The sequence below is a fragment of the Aspergillus ochraceoroseus genome (assembly GCF_002846915.1).
Source record: "Aspergillus ochraceoroseus IBT 24754 chromosome Unknown P175scaffold_3, whole genome shotgun sequence".
NCBI classification, from domain to species: Eukaryota; Fungi; Ascomycota; class Eurotiomycetes; order Eurotiales; family Aspergillaceae; genus Aspergillus; species Aspergillus ochraceoroseus.
Window position 1 is genome coordinate 1,122,481 of NW_024468478.1, and position 26,196 is coordinate 1,148,676.

The 26,196-nt window shown below is 50.5% G+C and overlaps 11 protein-coding genes across 11 annotated transcripts; 5 read left to right on the plus strand and 6 right to left on the minus strand.

The window, feature by feature from the left end:
• Positions 1 to 214: 214 nt before the first annotated feature.
• On the minus strand, positions 215 to 1,718 carry P175DRAFT_0500528 (dihydroneopterin aldolase). The gene is made up of 2 exons (XM_040896975.1): positions 725 to 1,718; positions 215 to 666 (listed from the first exon to the last, which is right to left on the minus strand). Exons 1-2 carry the CDS (start codon positions 1,688 to 1,690, stop codon positions 487 to 489), a joined length of 1,146 nt encoding a protein of 381 aa, XP_040753039.1. The 5' UTR covers positions 1,691 to 1,718; the 3' UTR covers positions 215 to 486.
• An 871-nt stretch (positions 1,719 to 2,589) lies between these two features.
• On the minus strand, positions 2,590 to 4,602 carry P175DRAFT_0508586 (putative pre-RNA splicing factor Srp2; the record flags this gene model as incomplete). Its single annotated transcript, XM_040898362.1, has 6 exons — positions 2,590 to 2,967; positions 3,045 to 3,141; positions 3,205 to 3,278; positions 3,754 to 3,914; positions 4,030 to 4,158; positions 4,551 to 4,602. 6 exons carry the CDS (start codon positions 4,600 to 4,602, stop codon positions 2,590 to 2,592), a joined length of 891 nt encoding a protein of 296 aa, XP_040753040.1.
• A 360-nt stretch (positions 4,603 to 4,962) lies between these two features.
• Positions 4,963 to 7,496, minus strand: P175DRAFT_0194055 (electron-transferring-flavoprotein dehydrogenase). The gene is made up of 3 exons (XM_040892552.1): positions 7,049 to 7,496; positions 5,434 to 6,952; positions 4,963 to 5,379 (listed from the first exon to the last, which is right to left on the minus strand). The coding sequence occupies exons 1-3, from the start codon at positions 7,338 to 7,340 to the stop codon at positions 5,280 to 5,282; spliced, it is 1,911 nt and encodes a 636-aa protein (XP_040753041.1). The 5' UTR covers positions 7,341 to 7,496; the 3' UTR covers positions 4,963 to 5,279.
• Positions 7,497 to 9,635: 2,139 nt separating this feature from the next.
• On the plus strand, positions 9,636 to 10,214 carry P175DRAFT_0194346 (uncharacterized protein). The gene is made up of 2 exons (XM_040892553.1): positions 9,636 to 9,722; positions 9,823 to 10,214. The coding sequence occupies exon 2, from the start codon at positions 9,849 to 9,851 to the stop codon at positions 10,119 to 10,121; it is 273 nt and encodes a 90-aa protein (XP_040753042.1). The 5' UTR covers positions 9,636 to 9,722; positions 9,823 to 9,848; the 3' UTR covers positions 10,122 to 10,214.
• P175DRAFT_0500533 (TBP family protein) lies at positions 9,990 to 10,932 on the plus strand. The gene is made up of 2 exons (XM_040896976.1): positions 9,990 to 10,288; positions 10,359 to 10,932. Exon 2 carries the CDS (start codon positions 10,377 to 10,379, stop codon positions 10,839 to 10,841), a length of 465 nt encoding a protein of 154 aa, XP_040753043.1. The 5' UTR covers positions 9,990 to 10,288; positions 10,359 to 10,376; the 3' UTR covers positions 10,842 to 10,932.
• A 699-nt stretch (positions 10,933 to 11,631) lies between these two features.
• P175DRAFT_0500535 (NAD(P)/FAD-dependent oxidoreductase) lies at positions 11,632 to 13,234 on the minus strand. The gene is made up of 3 exons (XM_040896977.1): positions 13,145 to 13,234; positions 12,023 to 13,046; positions 11,632 to 11,971 (listed from the first exon to the last, which is right to left on the minus strand). Exons 1-3 carry the CDS (start codon positions 13,191 to 13,193, stop codon positions 11,680 to 11,682), a joined length of 1,365 nt encoding a protein of 454 aa, XP_040753044.1. The 5' UTR covers positions 13,194 to 13,234; the 3' UTR covers positions 11,632 to 11,679.
• A 2-nt stretch (positions 13,235 to 13,236) lies between these two features.
• P175DRAFT_0500537 (class I SAM-dependent methyltransferase) lies at positions 13,237 to 14,792 on the plus strand. Its single transcript, XM_040896978.1, has one exon. The coding sequence runs from the start codon at positions 13,660 to 13,662 to the stop codon at positions 14,521 to 14,523; it is 864 nt and encodes a 287-aa protein (XP_040753045.1). The 5' UTR covers positions 13,237 to 13,659; the 3' UTR covers positions 14,524 to 14,792.
• A 448-nt stretch (positions 14,793 to 15,240) lies between these two features.
• On the plus strand, positions 15,241 to 17,596 carry P175DRAFT_0477029 (uncharacterized protein). The gene is made up of 2 exons (XM_040895302.1): positions 15,241 to 15,896; positions 15,967 to 17,596. Exons 1-2 carry the CDS (start codon positions 15,532 to 15,534, stop codon positions 17,105 to 17,107), a joined length of 1,506 nt encoding a protein of 501 aa, XP_040753046.1. The 5' UTR covers positions 15,241 to 15,531; the 3' UTR covers positions 17,108 to 17,596.
• A 473-nt stretch (positions 17,597 to 18,069) lies between these two features.
• Positions 18,070 to 21,193, plus strand: P175DRAFT_0500540 (uncharacterized protein). Its single transcript, XM_040896979.1, has 4 exons — positions 18,070 to 18,603; positions 18,671 to 18,782; positions 18,853 to 19,562; positions 19,616 to 21,193. The coding sequence occupies exons 1-4, from the start codon at positions 18,230 to 18,232 to the stop codon at positions 21,144 to 21,146; spliced, it is 2,727 nt and encodes a 908-aa protein (XP_040753047.1). The 5' UTR covers positions 18,070 to 18,229; the 3' UTR covers positions 21,147 to 21,193.
• Positions 21,194 to 21,878: 685 nt separating this feature from the next.
• Positions 21,879 to 25,733, minus strand: P175DRAFT_0531176 (uncharacterized protein; the record flags this gene model as incomplete). The annotated part of the gene is made up of 2 exons (XM_040899847.1): positions 21,879 to 25,192; positions 25,571 to 25,733. 2 exons carry the CDS (start codon positions 25,731 to 25,733, stop codon positions 21,879 to 21,881), a joined length of 3,477 nt encoding a protein of 1,158 aa, XP_040753048.1.
• An 80-nt stretch (positions 25,734 to 25,813) lies between these two features.
• On the minus strand, positions 25,814 to 26,175 carry P175DRAFT_0194433 (uncharacterized protein). Its single transcript, XM_040892554.1, has one exon. It carries the CDS (start codon positions 26,093 to 26,095, stop codon positions 25,895 to 25,897), a length of 201 nt encoding a protein of 66 aa, XP_040753049.1. The 5' UTR covers positions 26,096 to 26,175; the 3' UTR covers positions 25,814 to 25,894.
• Positions 26,176 to 26,196: the final 21 nt, after the last annotated feature.

The following is a 26,196-nucleotide window of genomic DNA, read 5'->3' on the forward strand; positions in this document are numbered from 1 at the left end:
AGCTGAGTTGCAGCACTTTTTGAACCTTTTCGTCTCTTTTCTTTTTTGGGCCCAAGGAGACGTCGTCCGCTCCAGCCAATCAACGGCCGCCGATCCTAAGCGAGCCTAGTCCTTTTCGGGGATGCCGATTTCACGTGCCGCGGCCATTGGACTGTAATTTACCCGTAAATGACTTGAAATTACATGACAGTACGCTCTTACTCCAATAGGAAACCCTAGATCTCAGCTGATTTTCTATATATGAAGTCCTCGGGTAGAATCCCTAGGTATCTATCTCCCCTCCCAACAGACAATTCAATGTAGATACTACGAAGACGGCATGGGGATAGTCATAGAGTTAGTTGCCATGCAGAGAGTACCGGGTCTGCGAGGCCTTTCTGAAGCATTCCATATCTGGGCTTGAAATCACCTCTTAACCTAGGGTCACTCCTGAGCCAGGCAGGCTAGTATAGAAAGGAGTAGGTAGGCCTACCTAGGCAGGTTAAATCAACGGTCAAAGAAAGCCTGGGAACGCGTCACTTCCACCCCAGACCGTTCCACAAATGGCATCGCACTCGGCTTCTCAACCTTCACAGTCACCCGTTCATTCGCAAAGTCCACTGTCACGATGCGCGCCACGAAAGTCGCCAGGGCCTCGACCGTTTGGAAAGATGTTTCTTCGACGCGCTATTAATAACGTTAGCACAATTGCTCCCTCCCAGCCGAGAGGTAACCCAAGACAAACCTCAGCAACAGCCCTTGTCATAGCCTGATAGGTATCCACCACCGTCGAACCCCATGCCAACTGCCCAGGACCTTTGAACTCCAGGGAAATAATCACGGCTTGCTTCTCAACCCTCTCATGCGAATTCACGCCCAAGATGCAGTAACACCGGATCCCCTCAATCCGGAATTCCTCCTCCAGAACCACGGGGCACCGCTCGGACTCTCCGACGGCCTCCCCAACAGCAACACTCGTACTGGTATTCCCCGATCGATACCCCCACACCGTCACACTCCGATAATGCAACCCATTCTCCGCTCGCAAACAAGCCTTGGGTAGATGCAGCCAAACCTCACACTGTCCAAAGACATCGTCAATCGCTGCCGCTACCCCTCCGACTATTACCCCAGAACCCCCAGCACCACCCGAAACTCCAGCATTTAACAGGGCAGTGGCTTGCTGTACCGCCGCTTCCCCAGCGCTGCTTCTCCTCCGATCATGATGATGATGATGGTGCTGCTGCTGCAAATGGGCCATCCGTCGCACCCCCGCCGCCGTCTCCTCTAACAATCCCAATCCGCAGTTCGCAACAATCCCCGCCGTCAGCCTCACATCTTGCCCGACTTCCGCTCCTAGCATCTCCTCCCGACGACCGCCCTCAACGCTAATCATGCGGTGATACCAAGGCGAAACAGGTTCAGGTTGCTGCGGCTGTTGTTTGCTGTCTCTCCCCATATGCTTTATATCCTCGTCCAGTCGGCGGTAGAGCTTGCCGTAGTCCAGGGAAAGCGAGACATCGTCGGCATTCGCGGACGCCACGGCAGACGAGTAGGAGAGTTTCAACGAGGCAGTACAGGGCTGGGACTTTCCGGGGCGGTGCCAGGGATCCGGGGCAGCAGGGAGAGGGAGTTGGATATTTTGGAGGCGGACGCTGTCGAGGACGACGGGGCGGGAAGGAATATGGACGTTGACTCGTTGCTCAGCCATTTTCTTAAATTTCAACCGATTTTTTTTTTTTTTTTTTGAGGGGTTGGTGAAGGCGTCACAGGTTCAAACCAGCTTAGTATGGAATCGAGAAGATTGTCAAAATAACAGAGAGAGAGAGAGAGAGAGAGAGAGAGAGAGAGAGAGGACTGGATGAGGATATCAAAGAATTGCTCTTCAATTGAAGGGAAGGATATTCTATGCTTCCCGCCTCGAGTCCAGAGCTGTATTACAAAAGTTCGTGAGCAACAGCAAAGGAAGATCTGGTGATGATGGCGGGGCAGCGGTTTAGCGTCGGCTCTGGAGCAAGTTTTGGGTCCAGCCGCCCCCGTTGACAGGACACGATGACGGCAGCACCGCCGGCTACATTACTTGCAACTGCAATCAGGACAATACAAATACGCATTAACCACACATAATCAGGTCAATATATTAGTTCATAGCACATCCCTAGTAAATACCAGCTCAGTCGAGCCTTCCTGGCCGTTAAAAAGAAGCGCTGGATTGGTCACATATACACACGGTAAGGTCGGTCCATTCACGTCACAATTGCAGCGGCCGAAAAGATAAGAACGAACCCCAAGGAAAGATCGGAAAGTAAAAGGTGCCGTTTCAACTCTGACCCGGGACCAGCGGGATCAGAACTCATTATCATATCAAGTTATTAGACGAGCAAGTCGTCGATTTTCTCATGTGAAAGATTTTCCCCGCAACACACGCATACGGCCCAAAGGAGGTCAGGTACCTGGGACTAGGAAAAAAAAAAAAAAAAAAAAAAAAAAAAAAAAGGGGCAAAAACTAACAAATGAGGGTAAAGAAGGAAAAAAATTCATGTCGAAGCGCAGGGGGTATCCACCATGCATTTAACACAAACAAAAGAAAAGCATAGCGTACAGTCCTGTTTACCAGTAGCCCCGACGCTCATAGGGGACGTATTCGCCCCGGGGAGGGGATCGAGGTCGTCCATATGGCCTTGGCGCAGCGTACGGGTCGTCATAGCGAGGCGGTGGTGGTGGACGCACATCATACGGATCATCATAAGCCCGACGTGGAGGGGGGTAGTCCTCCATCCGAGGGCGGGGCGGGGTGCGGCGTCCATAGCCATCTCCATAGTATTCCCGGCGCATTGGTATAGGAGATCTTTCACGGAAATGGCCACGGGGGCTGTAACCACGAGGTGCCGGGAACCTTCGGTCGTACTCATCCATGGGAGGATAGCCTCGACGAGGGGACCGAGCCCGGTATGGATCACGGAAAGTACGTTCATCATGCGGCTGGATCTAAGAGAGAGAAAAAAAAAAAAGGTTGCAATGAGGATCTATGTCCAGGTCCTTGGGCATAAGATGGTGGTCCTTACATCAGGAACGCAAGTCACTCTGGAGCCTTTGAACTCCCGGCCGTCGAGTTTCTCAACGGCGGTCTTCAAGTCATTTGCAGTTTCGAATTCAACCAACCTTGAGCAAGGTGTTAACGGGGTGTGCCAGTGTTATGTATGGGTAGTTTGAGTGCAAACCCACCCTCTGCCGGGCTCACGGCCAGTCTCTGAATAAACAACATCAAGGCCAGATTGGCGTGCGAAATCTTTCAGGTCCTATAAGTCCATGGTGTGAGTCCATTTCCAGGCGCAAGGATGGGATCCGGGTGCATTCCGGGTGCATTCCGGGTGCATTCCGGGTGGTTGGAGAAGAGAAGACACAGTTCAGCGAAAGACAAGCCGAATCGGTCGCGAACAATCCGGGAAGATTATATCCGGTTTGGCCATAGGGTTCCGTCCAAATTCGGGGCTGTCCAAGACCCAGGTTGCAATGCATTCCGGGAGGAGAGATCTACCGAAACACCAAAGATTTTGAACTTCTTCCTACCCGGAGCAGTCGGCAAGATGGGTATGGGAGCTCTTTGGACCGAACCAGAACGGGCAACCAGAGGGATAGTAAAGCAGGAGGGCCTCCGGAGAGGATCGAAAAGAGGAGAGGAAATCATAACCCAAGGCAGACTGGGCGCATTTGGACCGAGTGGCACGGGATCCATGGAATCCTAGAGAAAGGGGACTTGAAAGGGCTGCTAACCTGCCAACTTGTTTCCGGGAGTCCAGAAACCAACATGCGAAAGATTGTACGACGGGGTCGGGGAACATTTGGACGATCCGTGGGAGCCGGGAAATTCTCCTTGCGACGCGGGCCTCTGGCAAATTGCACGGTGAGGCGCTCGCCTTTGAAGTCGCTACCATCTGGGTCAAGTCAACAAAACGGGTCTGTTTTCCAGACTAACACTAACACATACGGAACGCTGCGTATCAATCCCATCAGCATGTCATTCTGTAGAGAGGGGCAAAGACATCTTACCAGGAACGATATCTCTTGCATCCATCGCATCTTCGTATTCTATGAAACCAAAGCCATTCATAAGCTTGATTTCGGTGATCTTGCCCGCGCCATGGGTACTAAAGTGTTCTTCGATGTCCTGTTTGGTCACTGAATATAAAAAGGGCACCGTGCAAAAAGGGTCAGCTCATAACGAACATTTAAAAAACAAAAAAAAAAAAAAAAAAAAAAAAAGGTCCAGAAGAACGGATTTGCGATACTGCCAGAGAGGAGGTCCAGGATATCTGAAATAGTTCAGAGACAGAAACAGCTCATAGAGGAAGCGGAGATCCTCTAAGAAAAAGCAAAAAAAAGCGTTGGCTGCAGTGTCTGGTTCACTGCGCTTCAAGGTCAAGCGCGACAGATAGAGATCCACTGGAACATCCTGTTTCTGGAGGGCAAGGTGGGACCCTCAAAGGAGAGCATCCAAATCGGGCTGAAGAGATTAGGGGGGAGGGGAGGCCGCTGAGAGAAAAGGATTTGATGAAGGCAGGCCATCATACCGTTGCGGGGGAGATTCCCGAGATAGAGTCGGGTGGATGAGACTTCAGTCATGGTTCAGAGGGTCCAGGAGTGTTACAACCAGGAAAGGAATCCAGATGGACGAGAAAGACGAACGAACGGCCTTAGGGGGGAATAGATCGAATTCCCTTGGGTTGATAACTGGGTGATGGCGGACGGTAGCAAAGTGGTCCTGGAATCCAGAGTGTAGTCCAAAAGGTGGGCTTTTGTTAGGAGGAGTGAAGCCAAGATGGCTCACACACAGAATAAAACAAGAGGAAAAGGGAGAGTGACGATGAAGAAAGTATTTATTGGGGGGATGGAAAGGAGGATGAAGAGCGAAGAGGAGAGAGAGAGAAAAGGGGAAAGAAATGAAGCTGACCGACCGCCAGACAAAAAGATGGGAAAAGGAAAAAAGGTCGCCTCTTTTTCCAACCAGTCGATTTTCGTTTTAAAACCGCGTCGCCTCACTTTGAACGGAGGGATCCACGTGGCCCCGCTTCATCTTCATCCAAATGTCGAATTCGATGCGATGATACAGGATTCTATTTACTGAGTTGTATAGAGCAAGCGTTGGTCCCGATCTACGGATTTCCACGGTTCCGTCCAAGTCCCCACGGGGCATCCTATCCAGAGTATCTCAGAATATAGAGGATTGGATTCGCCACGGTCAGAAAAAAGAAAGGCTCTAATATGTATATATACAGTGTCTCTGTGGATTTTAATAGTCCTTATGTCATGAAATACTTCGGTCCCTCTCCACCCTGAGGAGTCTGCCAGTTGATATCCTGGGTTGGTACTTTGATGTCACAAGTCTTACAGTGGATACAGCTGGAACACAATTAGCATACTTCTATATATATATATATGTAAGAGGAAACTCACTTTTGAGAATTGATCTGGAAGCGAACACCATGGGGCTTGCTCGCGTCCTCGACATACTCATACACACCAGCGGGGCAGAATCGATTCTCAACCCCCTGGTACTTAGGCCAGGAGATATCCGTGTGTTTGTCCCAGTCAGCCACCTGCAAATGCACAGGCTGGTCCTCCTCGTGATTGGTACCGGTTCGGCTCACGCTCGTCAGGATGTCGAAGCTGATCTTACCATCGGGCTTGGGGTACTCGATCTTCTCAAATTCAGATGCGGCCTTGGTGGCGGCCGCGTCGGTGCCATGGTGTTTCAGGGTCCAAGGGACTCGACCCTTGAAAACATACGCCTCAAGTCCGGAATAGACGATGCCTCCGAAAAGACCAAGGGGGGTGCTGAACGAAGGTCGCATGTTGCGGACCTCATACAATTCCTTCCAGATAGACGACTTCCGGAGAGAGTCTTCGTAGTCGAACAGGAAAACCGAGCCACCCTCGTCATTTTGCAGAGCTGCGAAGGTCGATTCCGCCGCCAGCATTGCTGACTTCATGGCCGTGTGGGTACCCTTGATCTTGGGGACATTCAAAAATCCAGCGCTGTCGCCGATCAAGGCTCCGCCGGGGAAAGCACACTTGGGAATGGACTGGAACCCACCCTCGTTCAGCGCGCGAGCCCCATACGAGATACACTTCCCCCCCTCCAAGACCTCACTGAACAGCGGGTGGTGCTTCAGTTTCTGGAACTCTCCATAGGGAGACAGCCACGGATTCGGGTAATCGAGACCAACGACTAAGCCGATACTCACCATATTTTCGCCAAAGTGGTACATCCAAGCTCCGCCATAGGTATCCTTCGGGAGCGGATATCCCATGGAGTGCACGATCTCTCCAGGTTTAAATTTCTCGGGCGGAATTTCCCAAACTTCCTTTAATCCAATTCCATAGGTTTGGGGTTGGCTGTCTCGCCTGAGTTCGTACTTCTTGATGGCCTGCTTGGTCAGGCTACCGTGGCAACCCTCCGCAAGAAGGGTGACCCGAGCATGGAATTCCATTCCCCGCTCAAAGTTATCCTTCGGCTTGCCATCCCGGCCAACGCCCAGGTCGTTAGTTGCGACACCAAGCACCGATCCGTCCGGCTTGTAGACCAGTTCACTAGCAGCAAATCCCGGGTAAATCTCGACTCCGAGCTCCTCCGCGCGCTCGCCCATCCATTTGGTCAGCTGGTTCAAGCTGATGATGTAATTGCCATGGTTGTGCATCTGCGGAGGGGCGGGGATCGGGAAGGACGAGTTCTTCGTCAGGAACCGCATTTTATCTTCCTTTGCCGGTGTGACATACTGGAATCGCGAGGGGTTGTCCTCTGAGAGCCAATCCGGGAGCAGCTCGTTCATCGCCGTGGGTTGCAGAACATTGCCGGAAAGGATGTGGGCGCCCAATTCTCCAGCTTTCTCCAGTAAAACTACACGAAACTCCTCGTTTCCAGCTTCGTTGGCGAGTTGTTTTAATCGAATAGCAGCGGCGAGACCAGCGGGGCCTAGAAAAAGCAGAGGAGCATGGTCAGCGCATATCCAGCTTTGAAGGGAGAAAACAAAAACGATAAAAGAAAAAAAAAAAAAAAAAAAAAGCTTACCACCACCAACAATACAAACATCGACATCGTCTGATTCTCTCTCCACCTGGCGGGGATCAAAATGGCCATTCTCATCAGTGAGTTTCCGGGATAGCGACTGCGAAAACGCTCGAGTCTGTGCGGGTGCGGAGAAACGCAGTCCGGTGCGTCGCGCAGACGTTGAGAGCAACCTGGTCGATGTTGAGACAGATCTTGAAGCAGCAATCACGGATGGAGGAGCTCCAGAGAGCTGTGAGGGGCCAACTTGTGCCTCACGTCTCAACAGACGCAAGATGACTGCTCTCGAAGCCATTTTTTTTTTTTGTTTGGAGGGGGGTTCAAATGATGACGGAGACAGGGATGGTGGACGATTCAACGAGGCGGCGGATAGTGGAAATTTAGAATTGAACGCAAGACATGGCCGAGTTACAAGGAGGATTGTTTAAATTTAGAGATAAAAGCTCCAAGAGAGAATCTTGAACATAGTAGGTGTCTTTTTTTTTTTCCCCCTCGTCGCCGGATCGGAGAACCTTAGGAAATCAGATGACTAAAAGAGATTCTAGATAACCAAGAGTAACTACTAGGTAGGTATGAACTACCTAGATGTCCGCCGTACCCGAGGTTATCAGAGCCAATGGGGATTGCGGTGATGGGAATCAACGAGCCGCCGTGGTCGTCTTCCGCTTTTTACCCGATCAGAAACTTCTCTAAACGACTGTCGACAGAAATAGGACGTTGCAAAACTCGGGATCCCGATCGTCATGCTTCTAAAAGGTAACGTGGTCATAACTTCACATGAAGCAGTAGAACAGTTGATTCTCCACATCACCGCATAACGTGGAGGAATCAAGGGGGGAGATTAAAATTCTTATGCATACCCTGAATAATATGCGAGAAAGCATACTTGGTATAGGTTCCTACGCAGGACAACCAAGTATCATGGGATAATCAACATCACCACTCCTTCAACATACATCTATTTTGCTTTCTTACTGTCTGAACAGCCTTGTGTATACTCTGTAGTTACGGAGTACTTGTGGAGGAAATTATTCATCGAAGAATGAGGTATCCACAGGATGGTATGTCAATGGTATGTACAATACCCACAAATAAGCAAACACCCTTGATAGATTTGTATACACTATACAGATGAAAAAAAAAATAGTAATAATATGACCTTTATGATATATCAACTGAAAAGACGGTGATGATCAAATGGTGGATCAGAAAAGCTGAGATCTGGGGAAAAGTAATGGACGCCACCAAGCAAGATGAAGCAGGGAGGATAAGAAAGATCCAATCAGCATTCTATGGCAAAACCAACGGACAACTAGTAAGCTGGATTACCCTTAGTAACAGTAGGTAATGACAAGGCAAAAAAATTCAGACAAGGTACTTGATAGCAGAGTTGGGTTAGGTAGCTTTGTGAATTGGAGAACTTGGGAGTTGGGTAGAGAAAGAAGATCAAAGAAATCAAAAAATTGAGAAAGTAAAGCGGCAAGACACGGCGCGTCGTAGACAAAAATAAGTCTCAAGTAAACGCGTCATGATTGGAAAAAAAAAAAAAAAAAAGAATACTCTAAAGTGGGTCTCTCTCAATCAGGTGCAGGAGCAACGCGGATTTGAAGGAAAAGAAAGAAAAGTGACACTCCAAGTTACAGTTGAGAGTTCAGGTGGCTGCAAGGGAGTGACAGCCAATCACAGCTCCAGACCCGGTGGAGGGGCCCAAACAATGAATCTTTGTGTACACCAATTAGAACCCAGGATCCCACTGGTTGGCCACCCAAGAGCCGCTAGTGGAGCGCTAAGCCAGACTAACCATGGATGACTTTCACTGCTCCATCGCTGCTTTTGCCGCCGGGTCCGGGCCCAGCCTCTTTTCAGAGGGTTTCCCCCCCTGACGGCCGCCTGTGAGTCAGCCTATATAAAGGCCCAACCTCCCACTTTCCCAATCCTTTTGGAATTTTTTATCCTGGTCTTGGCATTGTCCCCGGAACGCCATACAGTCTTCATTCCGCTCGCCATCTTCTCGCCCCTCCCCCTCTCCCTCCTCTCCCTCTCTCTCTCCATACAAGCCTATTCAAGTGGTGGAATTTCCGCTTCGTGCTGTCTTTCTTACCCGAGGTTTTTAATATTAAAAAGAAGTTCTTCGGGCGCCAGAACACGCGGGAAAAACGTTGGTTTTTTCCCCCGATTTTTTTTCCCTTGCTCTACCGTTTCAGATTAGGTTACTGAAATAGGAAGGTTGCTGCCTCAGGTGTGCATCTTCTTGCCGCTCTCTTTCCAAACCAAAAAAAAAAAAATTTTCTCCATTGCAGATAGAACCTCTCAAATTCCAGAAAAGGAAAACACAAACACAAAACAAGAAGAAAAAAAATTTGTCATCCCAGAAAAAGTGCAATTTATCCACTATCCACTCCCTTCCCATCCATCTGTTGCACCTTGTTGCATTCACATTCACATAATCTACCCTTCATCTGCCTTTCTGAGTTAATCGAAAAACACTTTACTGTGGCTTTCTCTTTCCCGTCTTGTCCTACCCTATCATCCCGTCAAGAGTTCTTCGGTTGGGCTTTACTGCTTGTCGTCTTGGAAGATTGCTCGAGGATCTTTTACTTCAACCTTCCTTTGATCTATCTACCCGAACGGCAGTGTTCTGTAGGGGATACATTTACTTGTCCATCTCCCACACTAGGTATGCTTCTTCATCGGTCTTTCTCGTCTTCAAAGCATGTCTTAACTCATCCCCAGACTGCCATTGGCTCTGTACCTTCAGTTTCGGCTGGTTTTTTCAGTTGGAGTTATCTACACTCAGGTCACAATGGACTCTCTCACGACTCATCCGGCGACTGCGCAACAGGCTCGGGCCTTCACCTCCCCCTCATCGCTGTCCTTCCCCGGCGGTACGGGCGACCTGACTCCGCCTTCGGATAAGGAGGGTCTGGTTCTCGGGTCGCAGGGTGTGACCGGAAATGTGAACGGCCAGCAGCAGGGAGGAAATGCCGCTAACGGCAATGGGGTGACGCCCGCGACTCCAGCTGCGACTCCTGGTGCCAACGCGCCAGGGAGCGGCATTGTGCCTACTTTGCAGTGAGTATACTCTACTGTTTCTCTATCTGGTTCACCAGAATACTGAACAATGATGTCTTTTTTCTTTTTTTTTTTTTTTCAAGAAACATTGTCGCAACTGTCAACCTGGACTGTCGTCTGGACCTGAAGACTATTGCACTCCACGCGAGAAACGCGGAGTACAACCCTAAGGTATTATATTCCACACCTCCCTGGGATTGTGATATCAGGGTACAGTGTGGCTGAACTGCGTTTCCTTTAGCGTTTTGCGGCCGTTATCATGCGTATTCGAGAGCCCAAGACCACCGCTCTGATCTTTGCCTCCGGCAAGATGGTTGTCACGGGTGCCAAATCCGAGGACGACTCGAAGCTCGCTTCCAGAAAGTACGCGCGTATCATCCAGAAGCTTGGTTTCAATGCCAAGTTTACAGACTTCAAGATCCAGAACATTGTCGGTTCTTGTGACATCAAGTTCCCCATTCGTTTGGAAGGCTTGGCGAGTCGCCACCACAACTTCAGTTCCTATGAACCTGAGCTGTTCCCTGGTCTCATCTATCGTATGATGAAGCCCAAGATTGTGCTCTTGATTTTCGTTAGCGGCAAAATTGTCTTGACTGGTGCCAAGGTCCGTGAAGAGATATACCAGGCTTTTGAACTGATCTATCCTGTGCTCTCTGGTATGTCACTTCACTATTGTTTACTGTGTGCACTCACTGACCCACTTGAAGACTTCCGCAAGGTCTAAGCACAAGATAGCGACGGAGGACTGAGTCTTTCTCTCTCTCTCTCTCTCTGTCTTTCTCTCACCCTTGACCAACACCTCTGCCTTCAAAAAACTTGTATTAACAAAAATTTTCCCCGAATTCCGTTTTGACCGGATAGTTGCGGGGCATGAGTTATCTCCGCCGAGCTTCTTCCGTCTGCATCACGATTTTTATGCTAGCATTAGTACGGCGTTCTAGCGACTCGGCTTTGTTTTTTTTTTTCTGCTTCCGTTGCAACAAGCTCCCAACGTTCACACTTTAGATAGTCGTCGCACGCCGCAAATTCAAGGGGGCGGTACTGTGCGCTGGTCGACTGGTTGCCTCCTTCTAATTATTTCGATTTCTTCCCTTCTCTGTCTATTGGCAGCAGCTTCTTGCAAGGATCTTCCACGTCGGATGCTTTTCACTCTTCTTTTTTTCCCCAGCCCCTGAACTTGATTGTTCTTGAACTAGGTTGAATGCGCTGGGTGACGGGTTCGCCCTGATCCAACAGCGACGTTAGTTTTTGTCTTTATTATGGATTTCCTGATAACCAGACAATAAAATGAGTGATATTAAACTTGTCTGTAATTGTAGCTTTACCTTACTACGTATACGAGACTAGGTCGGACGGTACCATGTCTGTTATTCCAGTGTAATAGACTAGACCTCCCGTCCCGATGCCGGAACGCGGTTATACAAATATATATCTTTTATCTATATACAACCACGCACCCAGTATAAAACACTCCAAAGATAGGTAGACTACATATATATACATATAGATAGATCGACAGATCGACAGATAGATAGATAGCTATCTAGATATGTATTCTATATTCACAAAACACCCACCCTCCTCGCCTTCACCGTCTTCGCCAACTCCTCCTGCAAAATCAACCCCTTCGCGCCAGATCGACTCCCATCCTCTGTGCCAGAAAAGCGATGCTCGTCCACGGCACCCGGCCAGGCCCAGAGCTCCGCTAGTTCGCTCGCCAGGTTCCCCTCCAGGGCGTCGACGATCTTGTCCCCGAGGACAGGGAAGAACTTGTATGCGTGGCCGCTGCCGCCGGTGGCGAGGAAGAGGCCCGGATGCGCGGGGTGGTAGGTGATTAGAAAGTCACCTTTGGGGCTGTTTATTGTGAGGTTTTGCATTATTTTTGGATATAGAAGGGAAACCTACGTATCAGTGTACCAGCAAATCCGCGTCTCGGTGAACGGACGCTCCGCCATGGAAGGGAGGAGTTGTCTGAGCGCGTCACGGAAGGCGGTTTCCCCCTCGAGTGGGATGGGCACGGCCGTGTCCGGTAGGGAGACAGACATGGTCGTAGTACTACTAGTAGTAGTAGTAGTAGTAGCAGTACTTGTGGTGGAGTCGAGATGGGCTGGGGCGCCTGGAACGGGGACGGTCATGGGGTTGTGGTATCCATAGGCGTGGCGGGCGATTTTCAGGAGATTGTTCCGCGGCGGGATGATGAAGATGCCCGTGCCGAAGTTGAGGATCGTGGGCATGTTCTCGAGCCGGCGCTGCTCGGCGTCGGAGATGCGCATGTACGCGAGTATTTGGCCGGTTGAGACGGCGCGGCCGCGCAGGTCGACCAGGGAGGCTGTCCAGGCGCCTGTGGCCAGGATGACCAGGTCCGCGGCGATGGTTGAGCCATCTTCCAGGACGACACCGGTTACGTTGTCGGTCTTGGAATATAGCAGTTGCGTGGCTTTGCCGGTTTTGAAGCTCACCTGGTGCGTTTGCTGGTCGAGTTTGTGTTTGACGAACTGCACGCCGGCCGCGGCGTCCGCCCAGCCAGAGCTCCAGTTCACGTATCCGCCCGCGACGTTGAGGGTGTCGCTGTAGGCGGGGGCGGCGCGGAGCACGTCCGGCTTTGTGGGGAGGAACTGCGCGTCCTCGCCCAGCTGCTGGACGTTGTGGTAGCTCTTCGTGGTGTAGTCTTTGGCCGTGGAGTCGCCGTCCGGGTAGACGAGCAGCAGGCCGTTCTGGGTGTATCGGCCGTCCTGGCCCCATTCGGAGCTTCGCCAGCGGTCCGTGGCTTCTGCGGCGAGCTTTGCATACGTTGGATGCGAGTAGTCTGCTCGCACGATACGTGAGGTATCGACGGAGGAGCCATGCGGGTTGGGGATGGTGGGTGATGCTTCCAGGATGGTGACTTTGCTGGAGGGGTGTCTCTGGGAGAGAGAGAGGGCGGTGGATACTGAATTATGGTAAGTTTTTCTTTTCTTTGCTTCTGTCATCCAATATAAAGAGGAGAGGCATGAATTGAAAAAAAAAAACATCCAGTTAGTGACGCACATCCAAAGACTCCTCCTCCCACAATAAGGATGTTACCAGGGAGGGACATGATGATGTTCAGTACAGGCTACAGTGCCTGTTATTGTGAATATGATTCAGTCTGGGTGGGAAGAAGACAGCCTCAAGTTAGGATACATACCGCCAGTCACTTGATATCGGACGATAAGCCGATCCGAACTTCTTTTTCTTCCCCAATCATTTATCCGTTCCACCTTCCACATAATACCTCTGAACCAACTATCAGTCTCAGTGGGTTTCTGAAACAGATTAGATTAACTAGATATACTATGAGCGCGTCCCGGATAGGCCGAGGCGCCTTGAAAAAGGCCCAAATCCCGACCCCTGGACCGTCCAGGACGAACCCTATCCAAGCTGGACAAACCAGGTCAGATACATGGCAAATGAGAAAACAAACCCCACTGACAAAGATCAGTCCCCATGCACCACCATCTCTCCCGAAACGGGCAAATCCGCATCTGCTGAATCTCCGTCCAGAGCCAGAATCTCCGCCCCGGATGTCCCCCAGAGCAATGACCGTGCTGGGCGTTGGTGTCCTCGCCATGAGCACCTACTGCGGGTACCTGTATGCCTCGTACCGGCGCGAGGTCCGCCAGTCCCAGGCCCTGGAGGTGCCCGTGGACGTCTCGGACCGGTACAACCACACCGCGTCGAGCTTCGACGCTGATGTTGAAATGTCAGAGAAGCTGATGCGCATGGGCGCCAAGCGGCGCGAACTGGTCCAGGGCGCGCGCGGCAACGTACTCGAGGTGAGCTGCGGGACGGGTCGGAACCTAGAGTACTATGATCTGGGGGGGGAGCGGAGGGGCGTGGACGAGCAGGGGCGCGCCGAACGCAAGGGGTGTCGCTCTGTGACGTTTGTTGATCTGAGTCCGCAGATGGTGGAAATTACGCGGGAGAAGTTTGCGAGGCTTTATCCGCAGTTTGGGAGGGTGGTGTTTCGCGTGCAGGATGCGAGGGAGGTTCCTCCCCCGGATACAGTTACAGGTACAGCTACCGCTACCGCTACGTCTAGACCGACGACGAATGATGCAAACGGGGAGCAGGCAGCTAGATATTACGATACGATTGTGCAAACCATGGGGCTCTGCTCGATGCCGGACCCTGTCGCCACGCTGCGGCATCTGGGGACGATCACGGAACCGCAGCGTGGTCGGATCCTGCTGCTGGAGCATGGCCGGTCGCATTACGAGTGGTTGAATCGGATCCTGGATAATCTGGCGCCGGCGCATGCGGATCGTCATGGATGTTGGTGGAATCGCGATATTGGACAGATAGTTCGCGAGAGTGGGTTGGAGGTTGTTGATGTGCAACGATGGCATTTTGGGACGACTTGGCGATATGTGCTTCGGCCTGTGTAGTACTCCGTAGTTAGAAGGGATATATTGAACTAATACATACCTGGTGGTTGCCTGAGCAGGATTCCTTTACGCGAAAAGAATCATAATAATGGTCATTGTCTCCACTGACTGGATTCTGATTGGATGTCCTTATCACCTAGGTAGGTTAGGTCGGTTAGGTAATTGAAGGGCAAGTGGGACAAACATCGAATTCTCATTGGTTAGGAAGCAGCAAGGAGAGGAATTCTTTGGTCCACGGATACAAAGAACCATGGATCCTTTTAACAGCTGTACTGTGTAGGTAATATCACTTATCTCAAGTTTCTTTGTTCAGTATATACAGTATATACAAGGTACCTACCAGGTAGGTACTAGGTAAGTACTAGGTAGGTACTAGGTACGTACTAGGTAGGTAATAAGCGGTGTGTTGAAACTTGAAAGTCCTGTATCGGGCCAATGATCGCCACCCGAAAAACCCCACCTTTTTTTTTTTTTTTTTTTTGCCATTTCAATTTTCATAGTGCGTTCTTGAGATCCCCCCCTAAAAAAAAAAATCATGAATCATATCTATGTCTATGGAGTCACTCCTGTCTAGTAGGGATGTACCATTTAGTTTACCTCCGTCCTCCAGTACCTCCAGAGTTCCCGCAATCCCGGCTGCACCAGCATTTTGTAAAACTAAACCATCACATTTTCATCTTCATCCTCTCTCTCTTCTCTCCTTATTCCTACACTCTCCTTTTCATCCCTTTTACTCTCTCCTCCATCTGCTGTGTTACTAGTCCTTTATTATTATATTATTATTATTATTATTATTATTACTACTACTATCTTGGTATTCTTGATTCCCTGTTTCTGTTTCTGTTTAGACTTAGTTTTTAGTTGTTCTGCGTGTGTACTTTTGGTCGCGTTGACTTTCGCCTCCCTGTTTGATTATCTACTACTACTACCACTACTACGATATCCTATCCCAACTCCTATTATTTTTTGTTCTTTACCCTTCCACTTTTTATCTTTTCTATTCAGATCATGCCTTACAATACTCGTCGCAAGTCGCTCTCCCTTCCGTTGCTAGGCATTCATCTTCCAAACACTTCCCGCCGATCTCCTCCCTCCTCAAAACCCTCGCACGCGACCGACGAACCACTGCCTCCCTCCAAAAAGGTCAAGAGATCCCATGAGTCCGAATCGCCTGAACCGACCCTTCCGGGCTCAAATACGAAGGAACTGACCCCACCACCCTCCCCCACGGAAGGTACCAAGATCGACGTCGAGGGAATCAATGATGATATCGTTGTTGGGGTGATTGAACAACTAGAGAAGACCGCCAATCGTCCGCACTTGGTAAAGGAGTTGGCCGCCGTTCTTCTGTCTTTCAATGAGAGTGTCGCAAAGTAAGTCCTCCTCCCCCCCCCCCCCCCCTTTCATCGTGGTCGGTACTAAATGGTTCTCCGCGCAACCCAGTTCCGCAAATCCCGCTGCTCTGCTGTCTTCTCGTCTGAGTGCGTACATGAAACGCCCGTGGACGGCGCTAGCGCCCTGCCCTATAGCCAAGGAACTGATCCTGATCCATCCTCGCAAGGTTTACTACTACTTGACAACCCTTCCTCGACAACCGATTCCTGAGAATTCCGATGATGTGATCATCCCGGGCATCGACGGCAAATCTATCACTCCGAGCATTTCTATTGCAGATGATGACGAGGAGCAGGAGGAGGAGGAGGATGTGATGCGGCGACAGCGATCCCTGAGTCCGGAAGTCGACCTGTCGTCCCCTGATTTTGAGGGCGAGGAGGACCTTGGTCTGGGTGCGTGTGCTGGTTCGGGGAGTGCCAGGCATAGCCCCGACTTCCCCGACCATCGTCACCATGGGCGCTTGATTCACTCGAACCGTGCGGCTTCTCCACCACTGGAGGGTGATGAGAAGGAGTTCACCCAGACGGCTAGTGCTGTGCGCGAGCGGGCCTCGGAGCAAAAAGCGAGCCAACTGGCCCAAGCAAAGGGCGGATTTTCTGCCCTGACGGAAGCGCTGCAAGAGCTCGATGACATGAGCATGAGTATGAGCATTTCCGGAACCCCTGTGGACGACGGTGCTCTCGCGTCTCTCGGCGAGGACCCAATGCCCGATGCACAGGTTGACTATTTCTCGATGGGAGGCCGCCAAGAACAGTCTCCTCTCCAGGAACAACTTCAGCAGCAGGCTCTGAATGATGCCACCGTTGCCACTCTGTTCGGCACTTCCCCTTCCCCTTCTCTCACATCCGTCGCCTCATCCGTCTCGTCTGGTATGAGTGCGGCTTCGGATGATGACTTGGATGCCGAGCCCCGGCCCGACTCGCTCTCTGCGCCACACATCACTCTCCCGGAGGTCCCGACATTTGCGCCCGTGTCGACCCTGAAGCGCTCGCTCGACATGTTGAACAGCGAGCTTCCAGATTTGGATCTGAAAATGTCTGATCTGACCGAGACCGAAGAGCAAGTGTCTCTGGGGACTAGACTTGTGTCAACCCCCCTCGTTGATATGACTCTCGATTCCTGGCGCGAGCTCCAGAGTCCCGAAAGCGTGGATGTGGATGAGCTCGACGAGATGTTTGGAGAGATTTAAATCTTATCGGTCCCTCTCTTCTCTATCCTTTTTATACGACTCGACTTCTTAGGGTTCGCTTTATTGACGGGAACTCTGGATCATCTCTCTACTCACGGCCACGTTTTGAAACCTTTTTTTTTTCTTTTTCCCCCCCTCTCTTTGGTCTATTGAATATACCGTCCCATTTACGTGCGAGTTTTATTTTAATCGTGTACTGTTATATGTTTTTTTTAATCCTTTCTGTGTCTTTGGTTCGTGTGTTGGCTGCTCTCTCTCTCTCTCTCTCTCTCTCTGTGTTTTGTTTTCTATTCATGATGGCAGAAGCCTATCTTTTACTTGTACATATACTTCCCCCCCCCCCTCTATGCTCGTCTCTCGCTTGATTCCCAATACCTGTTGCGCTGGTTATGATACATATATTTTGGAGGGATTATCTGCACATTTCCGTTCGGTTGGCATGGTGAAAAGCTGATGATTTTGCGGAGGAACAATGACGCCATTCAAAAGGAAAACAAAAGAAATCAGAGACTGGCAATGATTGGCCCGATGTTTTATGATGTTGAATTTATAGGTAGCGCCTCTGATATCAATTTAAAAAACTCTGTACCGTTCCAGTCCAGTTTTTCTGAATGAACCACGGGAAGAAAAAAAAAAAAAAAAAAAGAAAAAAAAAACCTATGGGTGGCAAGGATCTCCGCCTGAGGCACCACGGCACACCCATGACATAAGCGGCGCTCGCAAGTATGACGCGCTGGCTGCCTGAGGTTCTGCATGTGGTCGAGGATATTGTATCTATGGACCATCATTCCAGAGCTTTTTCATCCTCTGCACAACCTCCTCTCCTTTGTTTTGTGTTCTTTTTTTTTTTATGACCTCTGCTTACTTACTGGTTCCTCTGTTAGTTTTATGCCCGGAATCACCTCGTTTGTTCTGCCGTTAATTCCTTGCGCCATGCCTATTTTCTAGTGACAAATAAAACCAAAAAAAAAAAAAAAAAAAAAAAAAAGTCGACTTTGGGCTCTTCCACGATATCTCAATTGCTAATCAGTAGCTTCGGGCAATTTTGCCTCTTCCTGCAAACGAAAAAAAACGCAACATCTCCGTCTCCGAACGTGACCTGTCGTGGTGGCGTCGGCCCTCATGGAAGGGCCTTTGGATCGGCTGAACGGGGACAACGACACCAAGGCGCCGGGCGACGTCCCTCTACAACCCCAACGGGAGAGTCATGTCAAGGTCTCCAACCCGCCACCTGTCCCATCCTCCTCGCGGAATCCCCATCCCTCGCGCACCAGTCATTCTGCGAAGAACCCGATCATCGGCCGCAATAAGGTGGCAATCCCCCGTCAGCGCGCTGGAGCTGCCCCCCCTCGCTATGGCCGTCGTGTGCCCCTGGCATGCGAAACTTGCAGACAGCGGAAAACGAAATGTAGTGGCGATACTCCGGTTTGTAGGCAGTGCAGCGAACTAAGAGTTGACTGTTGCTACCCGGTATCCTGGCGCGAGCGAACCAAGGGGTTTGTTTGTCTAGCCTTCCCTTCCCAAATATCTGATTGGTTTCAAAACGCTGACTGGAAGCCGTAGGCAACTGGCGAAGCTTTCGGCCAAGTCGGACGATTATGAGAATCTTTTACGGGAAATCAGTTCTGTCGTGGATGGCAGCACTTCGGAACGCATCAAATACACCCTGGATAAGGTTGGTGCTAGTCTTTCCTACTTTTTGGAGGTGGGGTGTGTGCGCTGATAGATGTGCCTGTGCCTGGTAGTATTCCGACTCGGTAGATGAACCCCTCGGTGATCACCGCTCCAATACCCCCGCCCGCGATGATGACCCCGAAGTTGAAAGCTTACCTTCTTCGATTGGATCGCTGGAAGCTATTGACCGCGTGGAAGAAGATGTGAACCGGCACGAGCGCGCTCGCGCTACGGGGTATATGGGGAAAAATTCCGAGCTTACCTGGCTGCAACGACTGCGAAGGGAGGCCGAACAACGGGCCCGTAGGATGCCCGGGACTTATGAGGCCAAGCATGAGGGGGATTTTGCCCTCTATTCGATGAATTACCATCTGGATGATATGGAAATCTCCATTCCCGGGCCCATACAGGTTTACTGGATGCCTCCCCGACAGGTAGCCGACAAACTCTTTGAGGATTTCCTGGAGACTATTCACCCAGTGTACCCTATTATCAGCCGGACACTTTTCCGGGCCCAATACCGGAATTTCTTCGACAATTCAGCCCGACCTGGGAATAAATGGCTGGCAATTTTGAACCTGATTTTCGCTATCGCCTCTCGGCATGCTCACCTCACACAAGCCTCCTGGCGCGGCGAAGAAGACGATCATCTAATCTATTTGACCCGCGCCCGAGCACTCAGTATGAACGATGATGTCCTATTTACCCATCCTGATCTTCAACAGGTGCAAGTTGAGGGCCTTACGGCTTTCTATTTGCTTGCCACTGACCAAGTCAATCGGTAAGAACCCCGCTGGAGATGCTTCCTGGGAATTGATCTAAACCACTCTCTAGTGCTTGGAGAATTGCGTCACTAGCTCTTCGCTCTGGCATATCTCTGGGACTGAATATGAAAAACACTAGTGATTTCACCCCCGACATATCCAAGGAGGCTCGCTATCGGGTTTGGTGGTGCCTTTATACCTTTGAACATAAGCTCGGAATCATGACAGGACGAGTGACGGGGATATCGGATGGAATCTGCACGACCCCAATGCCACTTCCCCTGGATGAAGATCAGTTCCAAGACCCCGCGGTGGCGAAGCTTCTCGGTGATCAAGACGCCCGTCACCAGCGCGTGGAATTGGCGCTGGCAAGCTCGTATGCGCGACAGATGCCCCTGAATCCCCGCGGGGGTCAAGATTTGCGGCATACAGACAAGCTGTGTGACACTACCGGGCTAAAAGGTCTCCCGGCTAGCAGTTCCCTCTGTTTCCTCTACAATGTGGATCTCGCCGTCATTGTGCAGGAGATTGTTGACCGCGTGTATTCGCTCGACTGCGCAATCACTCCGTGGAGCCACATCGAGAATCGTATTGGAGAGCTCCGAGCCCGAATTGACCTTTGGTTCTCCAACCTTCCTGCCGCGTATGATTTCACCCGGCGAGAAGACGGCGAGCAAAGCATTCAAATGCTCCGCGATAAGCTTTTCCTTGCCTTTCACTACTACAGCGCCCGCATCACCCTGGGACGCCCGTGCCTATGTCGCCGCGACACCGAACAACCAGTCGACGGCAATTCGCCTCGGAAATCGTCCTTCGGCCACGACATGGCAATAACAGTCCTCGACTCTGCACGCCGAATGCTGGACTTGATCCCTGATGCTCCTAACGCCGTGCGTCTCTATGAGGTATGCCCGTGGTGGTGCGTTCTCCACTATCTAATGCAGACGACGACCGTCTTACTCCTGGAGCTTTCCTTCGGCAGCATCCACATCCCCGAAGAAGACGAGAAGAACTTCCTTGAGGCATCCAAAAAGGGCATCCGTTGGCTTTACGCCATGTCCGAGTATAGTCTTGCCTCCCGCCGTGCATGGGAACTATGCGATAGCAACTTCCGCCGCATCGCCCTGGGCATGAAATACGACATGACAGACATCCCTGCTCCCGATTATCTCTCTGATTCCGAGAACCCCACCAAGTCCGGACTCAGTAACTACGACCCCTCTATCATATCCCAAGCCCAAATCCCAAATCAGCAACTGCCTCCGCCATCCTACCCTAACGATGCCACCACCGTCCTCGACACCTCCAATCCAATCCTGAATCCCGAACCGCAACAACAGCAACAACAACAGCAGCAGCAGCAGCAGCAGCAGCAATACTTCCCTCCCAACTGTCAATCATTCAGTTCCGCGCCCGTGCCCCCTCCTACCACGGGTGGTGGCTTCCAACCCTTGCCCCCGACTCTGAACGCGTTCTTCACCAATTTCAATCTCCCCCTTAACGCCGGCGACATGTACTTCCCCTACGACCCGATCACCGGCGAATTCATCCGGTCATTTTTCCCTACATCCATGGAGGAAGAGCCATGGGATCAGCCATGAGAATGCACAACCGATCCAATTCTTCTTCTTTTTTTTTTTTTTTTTTTCCCTTCTTCAACGCTCCTTTTACATTCTCTGTACATATATTATTATATCTTATATATGTACATGTACGTTATGTATGTTATGTTATGTTATGTATGGCTTATGAACTGAACTGCACTGAACTGAACTATAACTTGACAATGAATGAATGAATGAATGAATTCGATTATCTTTCAACACCTTGCTCTTGCTCTCTTTTGATTTACTTTGGTATAGTTAAACAAGGTAGGTAGGTAGGTAGGTGTACAGAGGAGAGAGTATGCTGTGAAAGATATTAAAAAAAAAAAAAAAAGATATGAAGAACTGATATTATTTATATATATATATATATATATATAAGTTAACTAGTAGGTATAATAAGTAAGCAAGCAAGCAAGCAAGCAAGCAAGTTAAGTAAGAATGAGGTTTTCCTTTTTTTGAGTGAGTGAGTTGGTTAGTGAGTTGGTGGTACCTATAGATGATAGAAAAAGGCCTTGCCTTGTAATTAGTCTGTTCAAGTGAATTTTACTAATTAAATTCTATAGTATATAACTAGTATGTATGGTATATTTGGTTGCTTCTATATCAATGCTGCGGCGGGTATGGCTGGATCTAGACTATAATAATAATAATAATAATAATAATACAAGGAATAAATAAATAGAAGAGGATGAACAGCAGAGAGGACCAGAGTTAGATGAGAGAAGGCTAGGCAGTAACAGCAGCGTCGCACTCCATCTGCTGCTTCTTCTTCTTCCACTTTTTCACACCCTCTCGCTGCTTTTTATATACCAGTCCGCCGACCTCACGGTTAATCTCGCGGCGACGTAACCCAAAAGCATCGAATTTCTGAATACAGAATTCGAGGATCTGCTCTGCTGGATTGTTGGTGCGTTTGCCTTGACTTGAAGGAGAAATAGCAGCAGCAGAGGTAGACGAAAATGTCTGAGTCATTTGCAGACGTGCATTCTCAGACTCCGTATACTCCCGTACAGCAGCTTGGGCGATAATGCGGACGGTATTCGGGTTCGGGATGACTGCTTTCTTCTGAACTTGTTTGAAGTAGACCGGGTCGAAGTGCGGATCGCCCTTGGCGCGGTTCCGCTCGTGATGCAGGTAGAAGCGCGGAATGCCGCCCTCGTGAAGACGGCGAAGGGTGGGTGATTTGATGTCGAGACACCAGCGGTCCCAGAGGCGTTTGCCTGCTGCGCTGCCTTGGGTGTCGACGACTGCGGAGAGGATGAGGTGGAAGGCTGGCGAGGGAATATATGGGAGGGCGGCGTTTCGGGGGGTGGTGATCCGTTTGGTAACGGATGGGAGGGAGGTCGATTGGGTGATTTCGCGGAGGGAGGGGGAAATGGATGCGGGGAGAGAGAGGAAGAGGCGCTGGAAGGCAGACAGAGAGCGTTCTTGGAATCGGGGTGTGGTGCGGTGCGAGAGCTCATTGAATTCACCGGTTAGGGTTCGGCGCAGGATGTCTGTGGCCTGTTCTAGGTTTGCTTTTGTGGCGTCGGTTGCCATGCTGGCGAGATCGGATGACTGCTGTTGCTGGATTGTGTGGTCGAGACGGATGATCTCTGCGGCTAGGGCGGCGACATTGCTATGACCCCAGGATTTGGAGCGATAGTCGCGCAGGTACTCAAGCATAGGGGCGACGAGGTCCCATTGGTGCATTGCGATACGGAAATTCAGTAGTGCTCGGAGGGTATTGGAGGATATGGGCTGGGAGAGAGACTCCACGACGGACTCGCAGAGGGCGTTATTCTTGGTCGCTGCTGCGAATCGAATAATGGAGGGTGCTAGAGCTTGATCTTTGTATGCGCTGGGGGGTATTGCAGGCCCGTCGATGTCATCAGAGAACAGAAGCCATTCACCAAATGCGTAGGCTCGCGAAACGGTTATCAAATCAAGCAACCCAGCAAACGTGACGTTGGATACCTGCGGGATGGACGAATCAAATGGCCGCAAAGTGTCCAGGCTGCCGATATGGGATGAAGGAAAGCTCGCACTAGGGTGATCCATCCGCGAGGAGAAGAAGTCGTTTATGCGCTGCATTTTACTTGCATCGATCACAGTTTGCAGCATGGCAAATATGTTCAAGGCATCCCCGCAAAGTCTTCGCGCGGAAGAAAATCTCAGGTTGTACTCAATTAGACCGACCAAGGCCGACGTGTCATCGTACAGCTGTGACGGACAAAGCCGGTCTAGGGACTCCTCATCAACGGGACACATGCCACTGCTCCAAGGTGGGACAACGCATGGCGTAGCCTTGAGAAAATCTTCGAACACTTGAGGGTCAGCTTCGGGATTGAGGCCGCCCGATTCGATCACACGGACAGTAAGCCAGTTGGTCGCCTTTGTTGTGGGAAGGAGGACATCATTAGAAGTAGGGGCAATGGCGAACTGAAGACTGTTAATAGAGCGCAAGAGTGCGCCAGCGTGTACTCCCCTAAAGCCCAATCCTAGATAGACTAGATTGGGGAGATTGTCTAACAAAGCTATGGCAACTTCGACACTAAGCGTCCGCTTACCCAGTCCATTAAAGGTAGCAGGGGGGCTATTGCGCTTTCGTAATAGCGGTGCGTGATCCACTGACTCAGGACGATGATGCCATGAGGCTTCACGGTCAATTTTGGTGTCGCGTAACGCCTCAGGATTTTGGAGGAGAGGCTTCCAGCTTTGGAATTTCCATACCAACTGACCCGTTCGCGTCTTCAATTGGTCGATGAGCCAAACTCCTTCCTTGATATGGCCGTGTTCCACGCAGCACCACAGAATGAATTCCAGCCAAATCTCATGACCCAGTTCTTTGATGCCCATTTTCACAGGGAGAAAGGGGGGATCTTCTCCGGCTGCAACTGCTTTTGCGGCAACCTCCGCTTCATGCACAAGCCAGGCCGTGTCTGATAGGACATTCATAATATGGGTAGAGAGCAAGTGCATGCCCGGCGGCCGAAAGTTAGCCTGGTGGGCATCCGGGGAAGTGTATTTGTAAACCCGATCTGATACAATACCGGAATGATGTAGACGGGCAAGGATGCGGTATACATATGACATGGCTAACTTGGACTCATTAGGTGACGCATCTGCTGCACTGAGCACAATTGACCCCAAACTTTGCCATACCTCAGCCATACAAGATTTGGAGTGATCCTGGGCAAATGGGCGTTCGGTGAACGCATCGAGGGTGGTTAATCCCGGCACCAGAGCGATTTTCGAACTTTGCTGGGTAAGCTGTGGACTGGAGGACAACCGCTGATCGGTGAGCTGGTCGAGCGAGAGTCCGGAGCTCGAGCTCCAATCCTCAATTACGCCACATTGGAGAGGCAGGGAAAGCTCCTTGAGTGTATCAGCCGCATCTAGTAACCTGCTTAGTAGGGCATACACCGCCGGCCAGTTATTCAATTTGAACCCCAGATGAGCCAGAAGGTCTAGATCCGCCGACAGGCGGGCAGAGAACAAAAGATTGGCCAAGTCAAGGGTTTGCATGAAAGACTTCCGGGTCATTTCAGACGGGGGTTCATGGACCGGGCCTGTGACTGTATCCTCCGAGCTTCCCCGCAAGGACGGCGGGAGGTACCGGTCCAGCAAGGATATCCAAGCCTCCGGGTTCTTCTCTTTTGATCGCGGAACAGGGCATTTTTTCGGTTTCAGTCGGATGAAGTCTTCCAGCAGTTGGCGATCAACGACCGGATGCTGGATGCCAACAGAGAATTGGCGGCGGTTCCATGACGGCCGGTCCTGGACGGGTCTCCGGCCTAGGTGTCGTGTTCGGGAGGAATAGCCAAATGGACGACGGGGGGGAAGGGTCGCAAACGGGTTGCGCACGAAAGACCTGCGGTCCAAGAGGAGCAGATGAGCTGGACTCAGGCACCTTTTCATGACACGAGGGAGGTTGGAAGGGACGAGGCGAGCGGAGAGTAATCCAAATCTCGATATGACGGTCGGACAGATGTTCTGTTGCGCATGTCTAATGGATGGGTGAAGGTCGAGAGTCCATCTGATTCGATTGATGGATGATACTGTGTCTCATAACATGGCCCTGAGGGCTAGTTAGGCGGGGGAGTGGTCGGAGGTCGAGTTGGCTTTCTTGAGGCTTTTCCAATCAGCCTTTTTTTTTTTTTTTTCAATTCTTGATGTTTTTGCAGGAGTTGGAGATGATGCTGAGTCATCACACCCACCGGCCAATCAACGATGTGAATTACGAAGTATACAATTAATTGCCTCAAAAATGTGTACGTAGGAGGGATCCGGATGTACCTGTAGGTCTACGCTCTGTCTACGCTCTGAGGATACACTTTCTTTCAGTCCTTTTGCCCTAAACTAATAACCCACAGAAAAAGCCTGCTGCTGTCAATATCATAAGAGTGGGTTTAAGGGGGGGGGGGGGCGAAACTGACGTCGAAGCTCTTCATCCATTTCAGTCAGAGTAGTGACAAACTGGGGGAATTCTGCAGTCTCTTTCCCCGTCAGTCTGGGACAAATGTCCAGCAGAATCAGGAGTCGAAGGAAGGCAAAAGAGCTTGAGAAAACGAAAACGCGCCATTCATCGATTGTAGTCATTGATGGGAATCTTGTATGTACACCCAACGACCTGCGTGGATCCAATGAGGAGGATCAGCCATCCCCCTATGGATAGCACAGAAAATAAAGTCCAATAATAATATAAAAACCCCCAAAACACAAATGGTATCAGACTAGCAACAATTCCAATAAACCACATCCTACAAGCATTCCACAGGCAGAAGAGCGGCTAAGGAACAAGGATCCAAAGCGCCGGATGAAAAAGCGCCCTCTTCTCCTATCAAGAAACCTGCCAAAATAGCGCCAAACACGCATATGCCCGGATATACACCTAAAATCTTGCCGACAGTAGTAAGAGGAAGTATCCCGGGGCTTCGCAGGGTTGCGGGATCATAGTCCATGCCAAAAAAATAAAATAAAATAAAATAAATCTAGGGCAAATTACCTTCCTGCCGAACAAATCAAACCCAAACCAGACTCCCATCGACGGTCATTTAATCGT